The sequence below is a fragment of the Chanos chanos genome, chromosome 3 (genome assembly GCF_902362185.1).
Source record: "Chanos chanos chromosome 3, fChaCha1.1, whole genome shotgun sequence".
Lineage (NCBI taxonomy): Eukaryota > Metazoa > Chordata > Actinopteri > Gonorynchiformes > Chanidae > Chanos > Chanos chanos.
In genome coordinates this window covers 50,977,776-50,991,683 of record NC_044497.1, presented here as the reverse complement: position 1 = coordinate 50,991,683, position 13,908 = coordinate 50,977,776, and the positions used below count along the sequence as shown (strand labels likewise).

At 41.5% G+C, this 13,908-nt stretch overlaps 1 protein-coding gene across 1 annotated transcript in view; it reads left to right on the top strand.

Annotated features, from left to right (window-relative positions):
• Positions 1 to 13,908, top strand: part of LOC115807152 (transmembrane protein 132C) — a 54,350-nt gene that overhangs the window by 28,696 nt on the left and 11,746 nt on the right. The window contains exon 4 of the mRNA XM_030768024.1: positions 7,007 to 7,193. Within this exon, the coding sequence (XP_030623884.1) occupies positions 7,007 to 7,193 (187 nt within the window). The remainder of the gene's footprint in view (positions 1 to 7,006; positions 7,194 to 13,908) is intronic.

Sequence of the window (13,908 nt, the reverse complement as noted above, 5' to 3'; positions counted from 1 at the left end):
AGCACGAAGTGAACTTAATTGTCTGGTAAGCATGCTTTCAACATACAGATAACGGAGAGTCTTTATCAATACGTGTTAAAGCTGCTGCATTCTACTTACGACGCTGATGAGTCCAATCTACTGTATGACAGCTTGGCATGTCATCTATGTGAACTGATGTAACTGTAGGGAATTCTGCAGGGCTGGAGCAGAAAAAAAGGGTGATACTCCCTTGGTTAAGCTGCAATGAATGTGTGTGTGTGTGTGTGTGTGTGTGTGTGTGTGTGTGTGTGTGTGTGTGTGTGTCCCAAACATCCCTCAGACACTCGATTCAACTAAAACCACTCGATTCATCAAAGCCCTGATAATCAAAGGAATAACAGAAGGAGGTGCACTGGAACAGTGCTTGAACAAAATCCTGCAGGGATATAGTGCCTAAAGAGAAGGGCTGGTATAGAAGCTGCAACAGATTCTCCTAAAGTACCAATTAGGCACTCACTTCTGCCCTTTTAAACTATCACCAGGCAACAGCGTGGCTGCAGAAATGAAATAAGTCCGAGTTGATGAGATTGTAATTTGTGTTACAATTATGAAAAATACACGGGATGAACATCATAAGAGGAGTATAGTTACATTTTACCTCTTTTCTCTGCAATTATATCCGTGACCGAGACACATGTTCGTTTCTCTGAGTAATGGAAAACATTTGCCATTAGATGTTGCTTCTTTAATTAGTCTACAGATGTCATGGCCAACTGCTTCCAATTACCGATCGAAGCCTCATTTCTGCTGTGTGAGTGTTGGCGAGCTCATCAGTCACAAAACAAGCTTTACCCCGTCCAGATTCTCACTATAGTCAAATTGAACAAGTGATGATAAAAAATGATTTGTTGCTTGAGGAAACTGACTAACAGCTAAATGCGAGGAAATGGGAAATACATGGTAATGTAGCTAATCTCATTATAAGGTAAAGGTGAACTTCTGGCAAACATGAACAAAAAAAAAAACAAAAAAAAAACACCTCCAGTACATTAGCATTTAGCATGCAATTACCTGCACACACAAATGTGATTTTCATGTATGTGCATGCGTGTATATGTACTGTGTGCGAGCACATTTCCACGCTTAATTATCATGGCTTTGTCAAGGATTTGAGCAGAAAACATGCTTAACAGGGACCCAGATGTCATTAACGGTGTTGTCATATATTAAAGTTTTTTTTTGTTTTTCTTTTCTCTCATGGAGACTGTGTTTTCAGTCATGATGTCCTCATTTTCTCACTGCCTCTTCTCTCTGTATATTCATGTGTACTGGCCCAGAGGCTGAAGTTCACAGCAGGGTTTCAGTTTTGATATTCATTAATGTTACAGCATAAGGCATTGAATGCTCATGTACACAACCTCAAGCTCTGTAAATGTTTAATGGCTCTTTGTGGAATACAGACTGTTTTAATTGTCTAGGTTGTACAGAAATCTCTTTATTGTTGTCTTTTATTGTGTCTCACACGATTCTCTGCCTGTGCCAGTGCTTTGTGGAAACTGGTTAGAGGATAGCGTCCTACGGACACGACCTCTCAGGTTACGTAAACATCTAAACATCAAATGCTATACTAAGTGGACACTTAACACACCGTCTCCCCAGGTTGTACAGTTTCCCGATTGTAGAATGGAGTGTACTTGTAAGAGCTTACATTCAAAGTGTTGTGATGACACAAGGTTAGAATAAACAAACAAAAAAAAGGTTCGTTCTAACACGTGGAGCAATCCATCAAAAATTGTGCTCGTCAGGTCTCCCGAGATGTGGGCTCCTTGGACCGAAACCAGTGTTCCCCATTAGGTAAAATCTGACCTTGATAGAATGATGGTTGTGAATGACTCTGAATGATGAGTCAGTGATGGACTGAAGGAAGAAAACAGGTCATTTAATCATTGTGTAGTGATATGTTGACTCCTTGAGTGAGCAGTAAGGACAAACTGCCTACATTATTGCTAAGCCCTTCACACAGTTAATGGAACTCTGTATCCTTACCTTTAGTCTACTCCAGGACAGGAAGACTGGTGCTAGTAACACTTGTTTAAAGATCTGTTCTCTGGATTTGTAAAATCTTGAATCATCTCACAACAAGTCCCTGGACAGAAGATTTTTTTTTTGTAAAAGTGGCCACCAAGCAGTTTTAGGCTTTCAATACTGTATGTTGTCGAAAGTGAAAACTAAATTCACTATGTTACAGATTTTTGGTTTTTTTTTTCCTCAGAAGAGGCTGTGAGTCATTTGTCAGCACTCTAACCAACTGCTCTAAATGTTTTATTGATGACTACCCACAGTGACATTTTAAAGCAGGATGTACAGTTAACATAATTTGGCTCTATCAAACATCCTCACAAGCATAAAGGCGCAAAAGCTCAAACATTTACAAGCATGGCTGAAAATTACATATTACAACATATTACATATTCAGATGTGATATACCGCTTACTGTGTGGTCGAGTGTCGCTAATGGACTGAAATAGCACTCTTTCTAACTCTCTTACTCAAGGGCAGCTATTTTTCAATATATACCCAGCCCCATGGCAGAGAATTCTTCTTAAACCTCTTCAGGTCCTGTGAGAACACTAAACAAATCAGTTGAGAAATACCATGAATTTTGCATGAGTGCCTCAAGGTCCCGGGAAGTTACAGAGCAGACTGTCTGCGGGGGGGGTGGGGGGTCATTCTATAAGTTTGCACTGAGAACATTCATGTTGTGCGCATCCATAAATACATTACTTTCCTTTGAGACTAAAGCTCTCTGTTGGAGTGTCTGGAACCAGGGTTGGAGTTAGGGTTACTGCCAGACAGCAAAGGGAAAGCGTGATTGGGTAACAGGTGTTTGTGGGTGCTACTGTTGTCGGTACATGCGTTGTCTTAATCAATAGCCGGGGGAAGATTGTTTTGCTGCTTTTTATGCGTGCTTTGTAGTCGAATGCAGAAGAGAGACGATGGAAGCCGTTGTATATTACACTTTGAAGGCCATAGATAAAGTTAGAAAAGTTAAAGTCTCAGGAAGGTGAAGAGAGCTTGTTGTGAACATGGTTTCTCCTGTTGTTGATGTTATTGTAGATGCATTTTACAGATCATTCTTTATGTAAGAACTAATGGCTTCTCCCAGTGTATCATTGTTTTTTACTCACAGATATTCTGAGGGAAGCAAAATGAATGTATGACCTTGACAACTCAGGATACAGGGCTGCTGGATGGTTACATATAAAGCAGAAGAATTGTTATATACAAAACACAGTGCACAGACTCCACTCCTCTGGCTTAGTCTTTGATATTTAATGCTGTATAGAGGTTTGTGGTTGGTATATAAAGTAGTTCACAATGTCTTTAGGAGACAGACAGGCAGACAGACACGCACACACTCGCACACGCACACACTAAGATAAAGTCATTTGACGAAATGATGCTGTGTCATACACAATCCATCTATCTATGTATCTACTTATTTACATATCTATCTATCTATCTATCTATCTATCTATCTATCTATCTATCTATCTATCTATTTGTCTGTCTGTCTATGTATGTATGTATGTATGTATCTATCTATCTATCTATCTATCTGGACGAATACAGTTTGGCATATATGCCAAGCTAGATTCATTCATCCATGGATAGACACTGAACCAGTTGAAATCTACCTATCCACTGGATCCAAGCACTGCTGAAGATGGCTTTTAGCTTAGCTCACGAAACCAATCCCACTCACGCTCGCTCACTTTATTCATATGAATATGCCGAGTGTGTCCACCTACTCTACACTTCCCTCACACATGGTCTTCTCCTTTATCCTGGAGCTTCTTGCGTGGAGTCCCTGCATAGCTGCTTGTTTTAAAGAGCAGACTCTAGGTCATGGCCCCCATGCCAGGACCATGATTGAGTTTCATGCTCTGCCTGTCAGGGGGCCTCACTACCCTGACGCTGCCACTGAACAAGAGACTATTCAGGATCCGGAGAAAGGAGCGCTGGAGGCTGCTGCCTGGAGCCGAGCTCCCTCACCGGTTCTCACCCACGACCTGTGAAATGAAATTCCTCCACAGCTTAGCGCTAGTCTAAGCAAGACTTGGACAAGCCTTTATTTTTAGTGGGGGTTTTTTCTTCTTTTTTTTCTCTTCTTTTTCTTTCTCTTTTCGCTGTGAAGTAGCATGAGGTATGGACTGCTGAGACTTTGTAGCTAAATTGATTCCTCTCTTCTGATGCGTCATTGTTGCCAGTGTTAGCTAAATCACCTCTGTGCATAAAAAGATCCACCTAGAGCCTGCACTGAAAGAGTATGAAGTCTCTTTTGTTCACCCCCTCCCCCTCCACACACACACACACACACACACACACACACACACACACCTTCAGTCATGTTGGTTTAGAAAAAGAAAGAACGAGAGAAAGAAAGAAAGAAATACACACAATATCTCTGAGGAAACAGTGTGTCTGTGTCTGATTCATCTATTAGAGAGAAAAAGAAAGGGGATTTCAACTTCCTCCTTTAAAATATTCATTTGTTCCCTATCTCTGTCACACAATTCTTAGTCATCACAGCTTTGTATCTCAGTACCATCATTTCTGAGGCAAAATTATGCTCCGGTACTTGTCAGTTAATGTCATTACTGCTTTTTTTTTTTTTTTTTTCTTTTTTTTTTCAGTGATGTTATTATTTGTTATTATTTTTTGACTTAGCAGAGATATCTGCCCTTTGATTGTGCCTTTAGCTTCGGTACTCACTGACTCAACAGAATTACCCGTACCAAGAACCCTTAGCTGACAGTTCCATTTTCACATTGTTTGACCTTCTTTTGTACTGCACTGGTGTTTCCTCTTCCTCTCTTTCGGTCACTTCACAAATGATGTACGAAACATCTGCTGGCCCCTCAATCCGTATGTGGTGGCAAAGACTAATCTGGAACCTTGAGATACAATGATGTGTTTGTATGGGTCGGTTCGTGGATGTATCTGCAGATAGTGGTGGTTTGAAAGGCTTTATGTCATCCAACATTAGCCTCCGAGCACATTTCAGACATGAAAGCACAACAGCATACCGCCCCCTGCTGGACACACCCAGAAACTGCGCATGGGTCAGCATGTTGGATGGAATCCAAAGCAAGGACTTTGTAAGGTTTGGCTGATTGACATTTGACATCTGGAATGTAAAATGAAGAAGAATCCTTGGCTTCCCTATTGAAAGTGTTACCTCATGAAGACTGTATGAACAGAAAGGCCACAAGTAACTGATGTGGTGTGGTCTCATCTGTCCCCTTATGGGCAACTGGCATTCACAAAGGCAGGCTTAACTGTTTGTTTACAGGGGACCAACACTACAGTAAACCACACCAAAGTAAACCACCCTCAGTCATACCTTTTCTTCCTCTTTGCTATGTGAAGAGCGGAGTTTATAATTTCCAGTGAAATAATAGCACAAAATAACATTTCAACCAAAAGGAAAGCTACTCAAGGCTATCAAATAATAATTCATTTAGTCTTTGTATTACTCTCGGAATATGTATATATCAGTGCAGACAAGGTAATTTGTCTCCTAATGTACTTCACACGGTGTCTTTGTACTTGACTCAATTATTTATAATAAGTTCAAAACAGGGCTATTTACTTGTTCCTTTCTGGTGTATGGTATTTTTAGCAACTAAATTGTAGATAATAGCTTGGTCTCGTAAGAGATATTGTATGAGGGATTCAGATTAGCTTAACAAAGGTAGAGATGTTGTCCTGCTCCAAGCTGTTACCATGGCATTTAAACTGGACTGTCTAAAATATCAGAGAAACATAGCTTTAAATTTGTATAATTGAGAAGAGGTAATTTACAGGTAATTCTGTGTAACTTTGATATACTTACAGTGTTGCTATGCGTCTTCGTATCACTGGCTTTTTTTTTTTTAAGACTTAATTTCTCTCAAAGCTTTTGTTTGTAGAACAAAACATAATGGTGAGGAGTTGAATGAAACAGAATCCGTGGTCCCTAGTCACAAATTATGTGTTTCTTGGACATATTTTATCCTGACTTCTTTTCTAAAATGCAGACGCTTGCCAATTAAAAGTTGTTCACGATCTAATTTTAAAAGCAATCTTTGACAGGGTGTTATTAAAAAATTGTCTCAAAGACAATCTCACATTGTTGAAAGAAATGTGTGTGACTGTTGTGTGTTATCTGTGTTGTGTCGGTTATCTGCAATAATTATCGAGTTCAAAATTAAAAATGATTTCAGATAATGGTAAGCTTCATTTGGAATGGAACAGAACAGTTACACACAAGGTATTCCTCGCACAGTTATACGTATGTCCCTGAATGTGAAATAGAATTTCGATATTTCACCTGCAGGGTATGAAGAGCCTTACACACAAAGTTTTGTTGTAACTAACAGCTGTGGGCAGGCTGATCAAACCAAGGCCTGAGTGAATCAAATGAGCTCAGTATTATTCATTGTTTTTTGTCCTCTCTTTGCATCACAATCAGCAAAGAAAATGTTAGGCCAGGCTTTGGAAATCTTTTTTTCTTTCTTTCTTTTTTTTTTTTGAGGAAAACGCTATGGCTGTGGACCAAAAGTAAATTGGTTTTTTTATGTGTGTGTGTGTGTGTGTGTGTGTGTGTCGCTGCTGGGATGTGTTTTTCCGAGCTGGAATAATGAGAGTGCACTGACTGTATTCGCCCTAAGCAGTGCAGTCACACATCTGCTGCTTAGTCCCCAGTCATATCTGGAGAAACCGTCCAGGTGCGCGCGGTCACCACGGTTACGGCTTGCCTGCCCTACTGTCCACGCTTCGGCCGCGCCACACGCTGCGTACTGTGATATGACCAGTGGAAGTACACGGAGCCTCCTGACGTTAATGTCTCCATTATCGTTTCGATGAAAACCGAGCTTGAAAAATTCTGAAAAAAATGATCCATCTCCGTCTTTTTTCTTTGTAGCCACTCAAACCTCCTTTTTTTTGACCAGTAATTTTTGCATCTCTCCATTTTGCTTTCTCATTTCCCAAACTTTAGGATGGAAGCAGCTTTCCAGAAAGTTCTTCAAATAGACTTGGAGGTGAACGGGCTCTTGGATCCCCTGGGCAGCCGTTTGGTCTCCTGGCAGATAGAATACCCGATGTCCCGTACCCTGTCAGAGGAGATCCAGACTGTCATACGCCTTTCACCCCAGGATCTGGGAGGCATCGTACCTTTGGCTATGGTGAGTAGTCACTGTGTGTGAGCGTGTTAGGGAGAGAAAGAGAGAGCAGGAGAGAGAAAAGCTAGAGAGAGAGCGAGGGAGAGAGAGAGAGAGGGACAGAGAGGGGGGGGAGAGAGAGAGAGAGAGAGAGAGAGAGAACACTAATCAGCCCAGTCCTTACCAGTGCTGTGCTCTGACCTGCTACTCTTGATCCTCTTTCTTGTGCCTCACATCAGGATGGCTGCTTTAGCAGGCGTTTTATTTTTCTCTTGCTAGTCTTAAGTCATACAGATCATTGATTTCCTCTTGCACTGCTTAGCTGCCTTTGTTTTGGTTTCAAGAACACACATTCACAATTCCAGTCCAAACAGAGGTTTTTTACTGGTACTTTTTTTTTTTCCTTTTAGTGATAATGCTATTGTTTAAGCACAGCAAGTACATTACACTAAATGAATTACACAGGAGAACAGAAGGATGTGGATGATATCTGCTGAAGCGCCAGACACAGTTAACACTAAGGTTTCACATTTTAATTATCCCTAATTAGGCTAATAGAGCATACAGTCCTTTCCATGACTAGGAAGGTAATTGAGCCAAGAGTAATCCTTTTAGAATGGAGGAATCTGTGAGTGACTTCAGACTTTGAAATGTAATAAGATAATGGCATTTTTTTTTTGTTTGTTTCATGGCTTACTGGCACAGATATGATAAAATGTTTTGTTTGTCAGTAAATGGTGCATTGTGTGCTTTTTCTGTGAAGAAAGAAAGCAAGAAGGAAACAAAGACAGAAAAACAGAGAGAGAGAAAAGAAAATAATTTCACAAAAATTAAATTAAAAAAGAAAAAAAAAAAGAGGTAAGAGGACTAAACACACTTGAGAGAAAAAGCATGGTTTGCGTCACCTCTGTACTGAGAAACTCTTAATAAGCTAGTAGAGGGCAGATTTGACGTCCTTGTTGCTGGCATTTTTGGAGTCAGTTAAATAGTACTCATGGGGGATAGACTTGACCATCAACAGCTCCATCATTTCTCCATCATTAACTTGGTTTTCTGTGAACTGAGTTTTTTTTCAAGTTGCGCGTATTATTACTCTATGACTAAGCAGACGTAGATCTCCGTCAGCTGTTTCTCTCTCCCCCTCTTTTCCTCCATTTCTCGCTCTCTGTCTCTCTCTCTCTCTCTCTCTCACACACACACACATACACACACTTTGAAAACAGCCACTTAGTAAAACAGTTGTGCATTTGTTGTCGTGCATTTCTTCATCGTTCTTAATGAGACAAATTCAAGGTCAAATGAGTTGCCTTTTACATATTTGTCACCTCTCATTAAGATATTCCTGTTTGCTGGCTTGATCGTACCTTTGAACTATTTCTTTTTTTGCCATTAAAATAAGATGCAAGAGGAAATGGGGTTAAAAAAAACGTCTGGAGAACAAAAGAAGGGAGTTACTAAAGTGTGTCAGTGTGGTCCGTTATCCACACAAATACTTACTTTTTCCCTTTAGTGCCAGCTGTCTCTCAGCTCTCATTAGAGGAGACAGCCACTGCAGCCCTGTGCATCTATATAGCCCAAACACTACCATTAGGCATGGTGCTTAGTTTAACCTCCCTGCAGACTGCTTTGTCTTACTCTATTAGGGTGTACAAGGCAGTGCCTACAGTAGTGATGAGAGAGCAGTATGTCAGAACAACACTATGAAAATGAGTTTTGCCTCTCCAAAACATCACGTCGTCTCGTTCGGCTGCGCGACGGCACGCAAAGGATCCCTGCAGTATATGTAGGCTATGACGTGTTCCGACCATGGTTGACTCAGGAAACAATGAAAGATTGTCTTAAATCTCCTGTGTTATCCTGTTTTCCCTCAGAAAGAGGATTTGTTTCAAGTTCTCTGCCCAAACTCTTAATGTCGGAGAGGCAGATGGTTTCTGCGGTGTAGCAGGGTTGATCAGAGTGGATAACATTATCGTGAACTTTCTGAACGAGTTTGTGCTCTAATTGGATTTGGCGCCGTGTGCTATCCACTAATAACCTAAAATCAGTTCAGACTTGGTGGTATGCATGGAGGATCTCTACAGTTATACATTGCAACTTGAAAAGCTTAGTATTGAAGCTTGTAATTGGGTGCTCTGTCTTTTTTCCTGTTTGATTTTGGCATAAGCAGAGCTTATTTTGCTATTGACTAGTGAAAAGCTTTTGGTCTTTTGTGTTTCTTCCGTTCTTTTTTTTTCCCCACTCTTTTGTGAGTTTCTTTGAGAAAGGAAAAATCAAACAAATTACCAGGGCCAGTCAGCTTCCTTCAAAGCCACTCCAGATTTTCTTGAGGATTTGTTTTGCTTTGCTCAAAGGGTTTAGTCTCTCTCCCTTTCTCTCTCTCTTTCTCTCTTTTCCTAAAGCTTTTCTCACCGAGACTTCCATATCTATACGTGTCAAGCTGTACTTTCAAGCCCCAGAGTTGATTTCTGTTATGTTTTGTGAGTTTATGCCACAACAGAGACTGCTCTTTCCAGTCTGTTTGACGAGTACTCTCTCTCTCTCTCTCTCTCTGTCTCTCTCTCTCAAACAGTTTTTACAGGATGAGGCAAAGCATAGATACGCTCAGCCTGAAAAGAAAAGACAAAACTCTCTCTAACCAACGAAACAGGCAACTGTCTGTATAAATTGCCTGGTTCTGTATGGTGCACGCAGCGTGTTCCTGTGTAAAGAAGTCTTTCATTGTCTGGACTTTGGAATGTGTGTCACTTTGACATCTGTCATCGGGAAGATATTTATACAGTGTTTTGAGGATTTCTCTTTGAACAAGAGAAGCGGTAACAAGAATGCACATGTATAAGAGTTGTTGTATTCTTTGCCAAAGCTCCACAAACTTGTTTAAATAAGTCCAATTGAGTTTGTCTGATAAAAATATATCTCCTGATATGTTTTCCCTCTAGACAGAACTTGAACCTCTTAGACTTTCTAGACACTTATCCTTTGCTGATTATTACCCCCTTATCTGTTCTGGGTTATCGTATATTTATCTGGGCTCTGTGGTTCTGGTTGCATTTCAGACATGTACAAAAAAAACCCCAACAACAAGGAGAACAACAACAACAACAACAACAACAACAACAAAACAACACAGAAAAAAATCTGCTGTGAAATTGAAGTGCAGACAGGAGTTTGTTTTGGAGCACAACCAGCAGCCGTAAACCCGCTCACAAGTCCATCCCGGATGGACTTTTGAGAATTGATTAGCAACTCCACACGGACTCTCATTACCTGGAGCCTTTTTTTTTTCTACACAGCATCACCCAGCACATTCATATCCCAGTGATCTCAAATAGTCTTAGTGTTCATTATCCCTTCCTGGGAGACCACATGCTGCACTAGCCATATGAAGTCTGTGCAGCCAGTCAGTCCTCCTGCAGGTGAGCAGTAGCTTCAGCAACTGCATCTGAATAGGGCAGCAGGAGGGAATGAGTTCCAATCATAGCTCCTTTTGCAAAGATGACTTGAGAAACAATGTTCAAAGGATGCATAAAGCGTTAGTTAGTTAGTTAGATACTTATTTTGTTATTGAGAGATTATAATAATATGTCATTTCATATTGAGAACCACTTCATATTTGAAGTGGAGCATTAATGAAGGGAATTTGGCCGAGGGTGGGATGTGTGTGTGTGTGTGTGTGTGTGTGTGTGTGTGTGTATGAGTGTGTGTGTGTTTGTGTGTGCGGAGAGGGGGTGGTGTCGTTTTCTGTGAAAGCTTTGTGCTGTGGAAAGTTTGCAGTATTTCTTCAGTATGAGACAGACTGTGTGAATGGGTTACCTAATTCAAGCCCTGTCTCTTGTGGATGAAGGTACCAAGTAAGCACATAAATAATGCAAAAATGTTCAGTGTTCAGTCGTGGTCAAGGATAACTCTTCAGTGGCTCTGGTCCACACCAGCCTCTACCATACTCAGCCAAAGCACGAATTTCTGGAGGTCACTTCAGGCTTGAGTGTCCATTTAGATTAGGTTACATTAAATTTCAGTGGCTTTATCGTCCGCCACCGTCAAAATTGATCTTAACCTTCTCCCCGTAGTACAATAGGTATAAAAATTAAATGCAACTGCTGCCCTATGAAATAAATACAAATACGTGAAACGGTGCGAATTGATGCAATGGTCATGTGGTTATGAATCCACAGTGAAAGTGCAGTCACCCTTGGTAATTAATCTGTATTCAAAATGAGTGCAGCACATGGAATAAAAGATTTTCACACAGACTCCTGCTGGTCCACGGCTCCCTGAAGTACAGGTCATATGGGATAGGTCTCAAATTAGGAATGCAAGGGCTGACAGGCATTTTGTGCTTTTTTTTTTTGCCTTCCTATGCACAGTTTCATTATTATTATTTTTTTGTTTTGGGTTGTCAGTCACTCTGATCCAGCAGCACTGATTGTTTTGAGGAGCTTGTTTTGTTTTGTTTTTTTTTGCTTGTTTCTCAGATTCACACTGAGATTGTCATAAGGATAAAACGCTTTCAGTCACATTTTTTGTTTTCTACACCAAGAGAGTGCGCTGGCCAGAGCCCCCTCTAGTCTTCAGCTCAAAAAGATATGCCGATGATGAGGAAAAAAAAAAAAAAAAGTCCTAAATTTTCACGACGTGTTCTGATCGATGGCCGTTCCCCGAGTCTTTGAATTTTTGGAGCCCTTCTTCTGGGTCGTTCGTCGCGTGCGACGGGGAAGGGATTGCGGGTTCTTTGATCGTTTTGTTTGAATGATGAGTTCTTAACCAAACAGATTGCTAAACGGGCCATTAGAGAACCTGTTGATAGCTTAGCAATAACGCAGCGCTTGGCTCCCACAGACACAGCTGGCGGAGAGGAATTTAGTAGTGCCAAAGCCTTTAATGTGCTCAACAGCGTTTTGTCTATTTCTCCGTGTTATTACCTAAATCAATATCCATCTTCCTCTCCGCTCCCTATTTGTCTGCACTTTGTGTTGTTTCTCTGCGACTGTCAGTGAGGCTCTATGAGGCAAAACACTTCAGCCTTCACCGGTGAAACCTAGCGAGGCCTGTGGTCTCAAAAGAAATCCGCACAGCGATCGATGCCTCTCTAATAGCGTGACCAATAATGCCTTTTATTGATTCACCTCACCTTCTCTATTCTCGTCTTTTTTTCTCGCCCGGCTTGTGTGGGACCATGCCGAGCCTTTTTCAGATAAGTGCATGCTATAGAGCCGATGCCCCCCTGCAGCGCCGGGCTGAGGTGGAGCGTGCTGGAGCCCAGCCGCAGAGTTAAATGGAGGAGCTGCGGATCACTAACACGTATCAGCCTCTGCTGCCTGGGGACTGGAGTGTTTACCGACCACAGGGCCACAGCGATGAAGACCCCATGAATAAGACATGTACTCCAGATCCAGGGCCTGCTCATCTTTCAAGCCCTCGGGAGCCTTGGCCCAAAGGGTAGATACGGAGCAAGAAGAGGTGGAGGAGGAGGAGGAAGAGAAGGAGAAGCTGGGAATGAGGTGCTATGGCGTGCTCCAGGTTTTAGCAGGCCTTCCAGGCCGCCTCTGCCGGTCCACGTGCCACCCACATCACTCCCACCGTCACAGTAAATCTCTCTTAATTTAACACACAAGGCCAGATGGGTGAGGAGATTGCAGCGCAGCGTCGCCCTGAATGTTAACGCAACCTTGTCTCTGCTCACTCGCTCTTTCATATCACCGTTTGAGCCTGAGAAAGTGGAGAAAAGAACCTTAATGACGCATCTTTCAAAAGAGTGCTTCTCTGTCTGAATGCCGTCCAAGTCCGGATAGAACTTAGCATGCATTATACAGAACTTAAAGCACCCCTGATTATGACATTGGATATGGTGACGTTTCTGCTGTTCACTTTTCATTGCTTTAAGTTGACTTTACCATACCATACAAGACCGTAATAGTTTCATTTCATAGTACAGGACAAGTCACAGTGAAGTACAGTCTTGGTAATGTTGGGTTAGGTAGAACTGTACAGAGACAGTGCTGGTGGTCTTTTGCGGAACTGAAATCCCCTGGATTTCTGATAATCATCAGGCCCTAAGTTTCACCCTCCCACAAAACCATGGTAAGTGCCATGCTAACCTGGGTAATACTGGGTGTGAATGCTCTACCCTCTGTTTAGAGCTGGTACTGCCATCCACAGAGTTTGATGGTCCAGTACCCTGCAGTACCCTGGCTGGAGCATCATTATCAGCGGCTCTTTAATGGCTTGCTCACGTTTGGAGTGCTTTTCTTAATTCACTCGCTAATCTTTAGGCCGGACTGAAAACCATATTGTTCATTTTTAAGAGCCTCTGAATAGAAACACTGACAGACGTTTGACAGAAATGTGTCTGGTGGAAAGCAATGTCCTTTGAATTCATTTTTATTTTAATGAGAGAAAAAAAAAAGGTAAGTACTTTCTCCAACCCATTTTGGCAGAGTATTTATCAGCACTGTTTTCACACTCTAGATGAATTAATGTTTTGACAGCAAATCCAACACAGATGATAAGTTCCTGTCAGAATGTTTTGTCACTAAAAGCGTGAATGCCATGCTGAAGCTACTTGAGCCACGCTGGATTTTTTTTAATGAGGGCACAATACACCCAGGTCTGTTTTAAAACTTTACGCTTATCCAGCAGATAGGCCTGGTCCTTAACTTGAAATTAGACGAAAAAAGTCACAAAAGGTGCCTGCTCACTTTACACTGACTGTAGCACATTTAAGCGCTACATTGACTGTAGC